The sequence below is a fragment of the Lepisosteus oculatus genome, chromosome 19, assembly GCF_040954835.1.
Source record: "Lepisosteus oculatus isolate fLepOcu1 chromosome 19, fLepOcu1.hap2, whole genome shotgun sequence".
Classification (NCBI taxonomy): domain Eukaryota; kingdom Metazoa; phylum Chordata; class Actinopteri; order Semionotiformes; family Lepisosteidae; genus Lepisosteus; species Lepisosteus oculatus.
Window position 1 is genome coordinate 8,858,956 of NC_090714.1, and position 9,221 is coordinate 8,868,176.

General features: G+C 37.7%; 1 protein-coding gene and 1 long non-coding RNA gene across 5 annotated transcripts in view; one reads left to right on the forward strand and one right to left on the reverse strand.

Moving 5' to 3' along the window:
• The window catches only part of LOC107078980 (uncharacterized), a 24,867-nt gene extending 19,817 nt beyond the window's left edge, over positions 1–5,050 (forward strand). The window contains exon 4 of the long non-coding RNA XR_001479950.2: positions 4,975–5,050. This is a non-coding gene — a long non-coding RNA (uncharacterized lncRNA). The remainder of the gene's footprint in view (positions 1–4,974) is intronic.
• Positions 1–9,162, reverse strand: part of LOC102692296 (ADP-ribosylation factor-binding protein GGA1) — a 20,466-nt gene extending 11,304 nt beyond the window's left edge. Inside the window, exons 1-7 of one of the 4 annotated variants that reach the window (XM_015360019.2) lie at positions 9,030–9,162; positions 7,013–7,097; positions 4,998–5,073; positions 3,084–3,182; positions 1,982–2,105; positions 1,349–1,449; positions 258–338 (exon numbers count right to left, since the gene is read on the reverse strand). In XM_015360019.2, the coding sequence (XP_015215505.2) occupies positions 258–338; positions 1,349–1,449; positions 1,982–2,105; positions 3,084–3,182; positions 4,998–5,073; positions 7,013–7,097; positions 9,030–9,072 (609 nt within the window). In that variant the 5' untranslated portion in view covers positions 9,073–9,162. Of the gene's footprint in view, positions 1–257; positions 339–1,348; positions 1,450–1,981; positions 2,106–3,083; positions 3,183–4,997; positions 5,074–7,012; positions 7,098–8,132; positions 8,513–9,029 lie in introns of those variants that run through there. The other 3 variants (XM_069180954.1, XM_006637102.3, XM_069180955.1) reach the window with 3 other exon arrangements.
• Between the last annotated feature and the right edge of the window lie 59 nt (positions 9,163–9,221).

Consider the following 9,221-nt stretch of genomic DNA (forward strand, 5'->3'; position numbering starts at 1 on the left):
AGGAAGATCCTGGACTTCAGGGAATGGCTAGATGGAGTTTTATGTTCCTTTAGCCACTAAATTACTAAACAAGCTGGATGGGCCAAATGACCTCTTTCCATGTACAGCTTTTCTTTTGTTCTTATCTGCTATGAGACAAACCAAATGAACATAAGCCTGGGCATACAGCAATAAGGCCACCTAACAATGGAAGAGAAACATTCATGGGATAAATGGTGAGAACCTTCTACAGTCATTCCCTCTATGAGAGATCATACCTCTTTTATGGTGTTCTTAATGAGTCTGTTGGCTGCTTGGAGATCCTCAGGTTGTTTACTTGTCAGAAGCTTCTCCAGTAACTATAAAAATATCAGACCTTTTTAGCAAACTGTGGGTTGACACAGTTCTGGCAGATTCAGTTATGTTACTCACATGGTAAACCATCCCTGTGGAGCACAGTGAAACTTATCAATGGCTGTAAGGCTATTCTGTTGCAATCAAATTATCTTCCTCTGTAAACTATCAATGACTCCAGTGGAGACTTAAAAAGTAGGAGGAAGCTGGAGTGTTTTCTCCTTTCACATCATGCTCTGGCATTGGCAATATGAATTCCCAAAATAGAGTTGTTCCTCATGCCAGTTTCAAATTTGTTCATGTTGTTCTTAAGTCAACTAAGGCTGTATTTCCAAAAGGAACAGCTTCAATGATTAACTTTTAAGAAATAATTTCATATTGAAAGTAAAAATCCTTTCTACTGTAATATATCACATGAACCTAAAGTTTAATTAAAACAGTTCTTCTCCCAGGCCCTTTTCCAATTTCTTTTGTATGTGCTACCATAATCTACCTTGTGTGTGGAAACAGTGTGGAACCCTTAGGAACACATCTCTGTGCTTTGTTTTGGAAAAAAAATTACATAAAACCCTTTTCTAAAAAAGTGACTTCTTGACTTCTTCGTGTTTTGAGCGACAGTAGAGCAGAGTGAAATCTGTACCTTCAGCATACACACTAATGTGTCGTAGGAGGATCAGCATAATTAAAAGGCAAGAGTGTGAAGCCACAGACTGAACACATTCTATCTAAAAAGCAAGACAGCATTTTAAGGCTTATTGTCATTCTGGGGAGTGGTGCTCAACAAACCATACCAGTTTCACTACACAGATTGCAGACAACAGTAAACAGCAGTCTACCTACATGGCACACATGCAGACAAACCAACTAGAAAATAACATGTTTACTATATGTGTTACTAGGAATCCAGGCAGAAACAGGCCTCCATAGGGGGAAACAGATTCACTTAAAATCAATACCTTATTCAGGCAGTGTTATCTGCGGTGCTTGCCACTACATGTTTATTAGCTAAAAATACCTTTGACTTGTCTTCGTCATCAAATACAGAGTCCTGTGCTCTTGGAGCAGGCGGTGGCATGACTATTTTGTCTGGTAACTTAGGATCCTTCTTTATAATGCCTGGGTGAGAGACACAAAATGCAAAGATTATTCATAGCACGTGATTCCTTTACTGAGCTTTAAACTATGTAAAAGTTAGCCTTTTCTTGTAGCTTAACTTCAAAAGTTTATCAGAGAGGTTTTTGGTATGTAAGAAGTTGAATGACATCAAAATCTATTTAGAAATAAATATACTTATGAATTTTCACTCATAGAGTTTTGCGTGGAGAACCCTCCATATTCAACATTATTTATTTGTGGATACTACAAGTATACAGTAAACATTCTTATTAGATAACCAGATAACCTTAACAGTATGAATGAGTGCATGAATTGAACTACTTTAACACCTGAACCATTCTTGACTGCAGTATCTGGGTTCTGAGAGACATTCAGGCTTAAACAGGACTTGCTGAAACTTTAGAAAGGACACTGCAACAGGAGGAAATCTCTCCCACAATCAAAAGGATAAGCTACTTCATTAAGTAAAGCAAATTTGATTAAACAGGAGACAAAAATCTGCTAATTAAATAACGTATTGTGCTCTACACACCTTGTTTCTTTAGCATGTGATAGGCCTCCTTCATTTTCACTTCATCAGGCAGCCACACGGTCCAGCCATATAAGACTTCTGCCACCCTGGACTTTACATTCTCTGCGCTGCACATTCCCAGATACTATCAGAGCAATGTACAAGAAGCGCCAAGAAAGAGAGAAAATATTTTAGCAAATGATAGATGAAAAGCAGGGATCCACAATCCACAATCCACAGTACGTAAAGTGCAGGAACACTTCAAGGATTTGCTTTGGGTTCAGGGATGATGTAGCCAAATGAGAAGGGCTCCTCATTATCCTGAATGTTGATTGAGTTTTGTTCTCCCAGCTGTAGAAGTTCAAGCTCAGCAAAACCACTTGTTTCTAGGGAGGAGTGGAGAAGACCGCTAAGTAATGATTCTTTTCTACTGGCCAAGCATCTTCAAGATTCCACTGGACACTGACACCGGAAACTGTATCAGTCCTCCAGCTGGCTCCTATGTCTCATTGTTCCTGTTCTGGATGTGAAATGTGCAGGGTGGAGTGACAGCAAAGGTCCTAAAGCAGAGATATTCACTCTTGGTCCACGAGGGCCGCAGTACACTAGATTTTATTCTGCAGCTAACTTAAAATTAGCAGTGAGTGAAGATCTGGACTTCACTCCTGGTCCCAGAAGCACTGAGTAATCCAGACCGATGAAGTGAACAATGGATTCCAATCAAGTCGTGAAGGATCCATGGCAGAATGAAAAACAGAAGACAGGGTGACCCTATAGGACCAGGAGTGAATATCAGTGTTGTAAATTTATGTTTTCTTGGTCCTATGTGATCACTAATGCACTAAAGAGGTGTTGTACAGAACAGCAGAAGCCAAATCAAAATTGGTTAAGGAACTGTAATTTTTTGTTCTTAAAAAAAATAAAACCACATCAAATGTAGCAGAATTGCAAGAATGAATTTTATAGTAATAGAAGGCACTGCTGATTCCCCCAAAAACCTTTAAAAAGATGGATGACAACAACTGTTCATGATCCAGTTCAAACAACAGCTGTATGTCTCTAATGTCACACTTTTAATTGATAGCTTTATTAGGACTTGCCAGCAAAACACTGATTATCCTACCTTTGGAGATAAAACTTTGATTAATTCATTCAGGAAACGGAACTTCCCAGCTTCATTGTGAAATCTCTTGCCACAGTTGTTCATGCAAGCCTCCAGCACCTAACAAGGATCGGAAATAAAATGGATTGGTTTGCACATAATTCATTACACGTATATCCTGACTCCCACATAAATACAAAGAATGAAATTGCAATGGCAAGGTAGAGCTTAGAAATTCTACTGAGTTGCTTTATGAAACCTAGTGATACCTAGAAGGAGTCTGTAAGAACAATTTTAAATAATTTATCTGTGACTTCCAGAAAAATCTCTTAGACTATATCTACTGCAGTGCTATTCCACATCTATAAAAGAGAAGACATATAAGCTTATTAGCTATGCACAAACTCTGGTGCAGGAGGTGACTTAGGTGAAGAAGAACATCGCCCATTATCTGCATTAGGGAAAAAATAACTTTATTTACTCTTTAAACAGTTTCAGAGGTGAGGTTAGGTCTCAGAGAGTCTTTAAGCAAGAGACTATTATCTGTCTGTCTCATGTCAAGGAAGAATGTCCATCAAACAGTTCTGATTCTGCTCTGATTTCTGGTTAACAGTGGGCTGCTGGTAGGCATGGACTGTTATTAAAGAAACATTCCCATTTGCGCATCTCCCTGCTCTGCTCTGAAACCACAGATCAAAAAGATTCCTGTACTTCTGCACACTTGTATTTCTCTTCACTATTTATGCACTCTTCATGCATTTTTCATTTTGGAGAATGTAAAACCAACACAAAAACTATACTCTCGTACTGGCTATACTCTGGTAGACTTGTTAGAAAACGTTTCTATTTTATAAAATATTCTGTTTCACATTCAGCAACTGAAATTCCCTATTTAACCAGGAAGTAACATTAGTCCCTCAAACAAAAAAGCTTTGTCGCAGCCAATGATTTTGGGCACTGTAGTTGGAGAAAACATGTGGGTTTTTGTCCTTCATGATTTTCCTTTATGTAGTACAATATGACAGAGGTCACAATGAGGTGGAACATTGACAAGTATGATATTGTGAGACCTCATGTAGTGTAGTTTACTATACAGTACTATACAAATGCTATCTATTAGTAACGCCTAGTAAAAAACAGTACCTGAAAGCAATAATATGGGAGAGGGTTTTGAATGGACATGTACAATAATAAGGGACATACAGTAAACTAGTATATATAGAGCAACAATGCTACATTTATTTTAAAAGAACAGATAAAAAAGATTCCAGTATCTCGAAAGATTCCAGAGCATCCAATTCAGAGCTTTGGCTGGATAGCTTGTACCATATGCCTATAAACAAAAATTTTTGAATAGCCTATGCTTAACATAGTTAATTGCTGCTCTTAATTTTCTCTTGTGACCTCGGGAAGTAATACATACTGTTTCGTGTCTAGATTTTAAGTCTATGCTTAATGCCATAGTTTCAGAATAGCTTTCTTGAAGTTTGATTTCTTTGAAGAATATTTCATTTTTCAATTCAAACAGCATTCTATTTTTTAAGTTTCAAATTGTGTATATTGTTGTTTAATATATACAGAATATGTTGATTCAGTGTATCAAATTCTATTTCAGATTCAAAGTTTGATCAAATAAAAAATAATCATTAAAATGTTGTATGTTTGTGTTTTAGCAGTGATTGAAAACTAGCTTTTGTGCTTTTTTATCTGTTCTTTTAAAATAAATGTAGCATTGTTGCTCTATATATACTGAGTAAGCCATCTTTTTTCAGTTTTAAATACTTTTGTTTGGGTGTTCATTAGTTTTTTTGTGTCTTGTGTACTTGTATCACACTCATTTTGTCAGTTTACTGTATGTCCCTTATTATTGTACATGTCCATTCAAAACCCTCTCCCATATTATTGCTTTCAGGTACTGTGCACAACAAATTTCACCGTCAGGGCCTGCAGGGCTTCCTTCTCCTGAGGAGACTGAATCTTGTGAGCCAAAAGCCGAAGAGCAATCTGTGGCCTGTGAGAAGAGAACATGCTATTAATTGCAGTTTTGCTCATTTCAGCTTTTGTCAAAATGCTTTCAAACCCCCGTTAGACTTGCATCATACAACAAAGCACTAAGAAAAATGAGATGAGTTATAAATGCTGAAACGTATTCTTACCCTGTGTTACCCTTCTTACCCTAAACTTTACAGCCCTGGCTCAAAAAAAAAAACCAAAGAGAAAGGGCCCTATCCCAACATTTCAAATAATAATAAAATAATTATAACAAAAATAAAGCCATTCAATTTTGAATCAGTTCTTAATACCATCCAGAGAAAAGCCTTTCAAAATGTTATGACGAGCAATAACATATAAGTATAGCAACCATTGGATTGATCTGAATTATTCTGATGTGACGTTTCTGATTAAGCACAAGAAGAATGACTTTCAATTTATCTTAGAACAATCTTGCCAAAATATCTTCTTTCTATTGTATACATTTGAAAGTACAGTAAGAGCACAGTGATCAATGTATTCAAGTCGTGTCTACAGATGCTGTCTATCACATTGAATGAAGGTTGTAGTGAGCCAGAGCCTAGCTCTGAAGCACAGACAGCAAGGTGGGACAGGACCACTGACAGTGCCCCCCCCCCCCCATCTGGTTGGGATACCAGTTCATTTCAGGACCATGGAAAAAGAGACAATTTAGAGAGCCTATAAAGGCTTTATGGGACACATGCAAACTACATACTGATCATATTAGAACTACCTAATTATTTGGTGCTATTAAGTATCGGAAATCTGTAAAACTGTAGCTCTCTCAGGATTAGAAAAACAGATCCTGTATGATTCCCTGTTATTGCTTTAGACGTGATTGTCAAATCTGCTGTAAAAGGGGGAACATCAAAACAGATCACAAATAAAGCTTCACAGGATGCACAATGGGTCCCTTATTCAATGGAGTTCATAACAAAAGTTTGGGAGGAATGACAACAACCAAGTTCAATTAGACTCATCTATCAGTAATTTGTAATCACTCCTGGTGTCATTTCGTTACCTAAAACATTATAAATGCTGTATGTGTTTCCCTTCTCTCCCTCCCATATGTCTTTTTGCATCCCACCTCCACCTCTGCAACTGCCTTGGTCACTCCTAACTCTTCACGGGGGTCCCAGTCTCCTCATCCTATTAACATCAGGAGGTTAGCCCTCAGTTAAGCAGGTTGAGCCACATTTTTTACTAAACACTCCATAATCCTTTCAGTATAGCTAATTCTTAGATGTTATTACTCCTAGTGAAAAATTCTTAAGTGCTTAAATCCCCTTTGCTTAAGTGTTTTGAATATAGAACAATTAATGCTCATGATAAATCATTTTCTGTGTGTTTGTGGCCCGTCTTGGTGCAGGTTTTACCAGTGTCATTTGTTCCTGTTGAAATAATATGTCACATGTTGACTAACATCTCTGTGCTCTTATCTCCTTTCCTGATCAATGAAGCTGCAACCACCAGTAATGTTCTTTGAGACTTTTGTAAACATGGAAAAGCAGAAGTCTCACATAAAACCTGTTTTAGGTTTTAGAAAACAGAGGAAATGATCAGGTGATCAGCAAACTGCTGTTGTTACAGAGCAACTGCCTTGCAGAGAGATCTTTCAGAAAATGTGGGGTGCCCTACATGAGGATGTCTGACAGACAGTATTTTTATAGCACAATGACTAAAGCACAGACAGCATGACAGTATACTGTACCTAAACACAGACTGAAAATTAAATCTAACAGTCATTTCAAGAAAACACAATACCTTTTAATGTCCTGTTATACTTGTGATGCATAAACACAGAAAAATGCACCAGTACTATTGCAGTAATATTGTTGCCATTACATATATTCTAGAGTTCACTATTGATTTTAACATGTGCTATAAGTATTTGCTATCAGCAGGTGATTTATTGTTCTTTTACTGTATATACTCACCCTTCAAGTTCTTTGTTAATACTCTCATAAAATCCCTGTATACAGTCCCATCTCTCCCTCTCATTACTGGGGTTTGTTGCTTTATCTGGAAACAATAGAACACTCATGGTTTAAATTTATATGGGCACAGACTGGCATTCTAAATCAAGATTAGGCAAGTGTAGTTTATTTGTGGCTGGTACAAAATCTGTCATCTCTCAGACATCTTCCAGACCCCTTAATCCGCACAGTGCACTGCCAGGAGAACTAATCCGGCGAATCCAAAGATTGGCAATGTAACCCAGTGGATCCGCAATGCTGTTCAAGCTCAAGCCATACAGGCATGCTCTAGTGTCCTCCCCAAAAGCACTATGTCTCACAAACTAAAGCTTGTTACCTGACAGGTCTTTGTATTTTTTATAACTCTGTAAAAAAGTAGCCTGCTTAACTGCCAAATCATGTACATGCAAATATCTAGCAACACTGTGTTATGGTAATAGAGTTCAGTGGCAAAGAACATACCGCAGATGTGATGTCACCCCCTTAAAACCCATTCAATATGGAATTCTCCTATAGCAGAGGACCTGGGGTTTGAGTGTAGTAGGGTTCACTGCTGTCAAGGGTGTGCACGCTCATAACCCACCAGTGACTAAAGAACAGAGCAGAGCTGCACCAGTCACACTATCTAACAGAAACATTTGAAGCAACAGGGCACAAGATCATCTTATCTACTGTATGCTCAAAAGATAAATGCCACAGTCATACATGATACTTTTTCTAAAAGCTTTACAAACAGTAGGTTACATTTTCACAGCAACAATACATGAAAATTTCTCATCACGACCAGGCTAAAGGTTAGGTTGAGTAACACCTACTTTACCTGCCTACTCTACTTTACCAATTAGAGTTTAACAATTCACAAGTATTTTAAATACATTTTAAATACTCAAACTGTAAAAACTAAACAATATCGCAGCTTGAATGTAGAAATGTAAAAGATGTAAAAACTAAGCAGGGACTGATTTCATGCTCAAAAGAAAAACAACTTAACATTACAGTTGTGGTGCCTTGTTCCTAAAGAAGAATCCACAGCTGAAACATTGTGTTTTTTAAGCTTTATACTTTTCACAGTGGAACTGACCTCTACTTATTCCTTAACAAGACACTCATTATAATACAGCATCCTTATAGTCACCGTATTACACGGAACTGCTGTTGTATGGCTGAAGCGCTCTTTCATTTATTGCTTTTGCAGAGATCTCTCATTTTCCTGTGTTAACACGGAACAAAACTGCAGCCGGTACTGCAGCTGTGCAGTACTAACACCAATGAACATCCGTAACTGGCAGTAATTTCTCCCATTAACACAAAAAACATGTGCACAACGAAAACTTAAATAATTAGCATAGCGGCTGTCTTTGACTGAGTTAATTACACTGATCCTTAATGTATCAAATCGAGTTTAAGAGGTTTTCCGCTTAGCCTGACCCAAAAACTATCAACGCATGACGACGTTTAGCGCAACAGCAGAAGGCTCTGCTGTCTGCGGATACGAAGGGCTTTGCACAGACCCGTTTGAACACATGACAGCACCGTCTTTCTCTGAAACTTCCTGTTTTTGAAAATACACACTTTTTTAATCTAAAGGTGATACTAGCGTTTGCAATGGCAATCTTTATATTATATTGTTATTGCGTGCTGTTATAAAATAAAATCAGTTTTAACACACCACAAATCTCAATTCAACAGCGTTAACACTATGAAATAAACTTACAGTAAAGGCATTTATGAGATTGTACTGTCTCTATCTGAAAACATAAAAAAGATACATTTGAGACTGTAAACGACAGTAGTGTTTAATTATAAATCTTCAGTTTTTAATTGTTGCTTTGACGTTTCCTAGCTGCATATTAATTTTTAAAAAGTTGGCATCGCACGTAAAACTGACATTACAAAACGACGGACAAAATGTGAGGTTTCTCCGAGCAGGGACGTGCTCCACACACAACCCTTTGTTTTCAGTCATGTTAAAACTTACTGAGCCAAGATTCTAAAGTTTCTCCCCCTTCATCAGCCGCCATGTCCCTCACAGACCACTGCTTACTGTGGACAAACCGTGCTGTACCTTTAATTCGGGCAGTGTCAGTTTGAACTCTAGAGACAGCCCGGAGGCACTTGACAGAACATGTGACGCTGAGTTCATACTTATCTACTTGGGAAGTACCGGAAA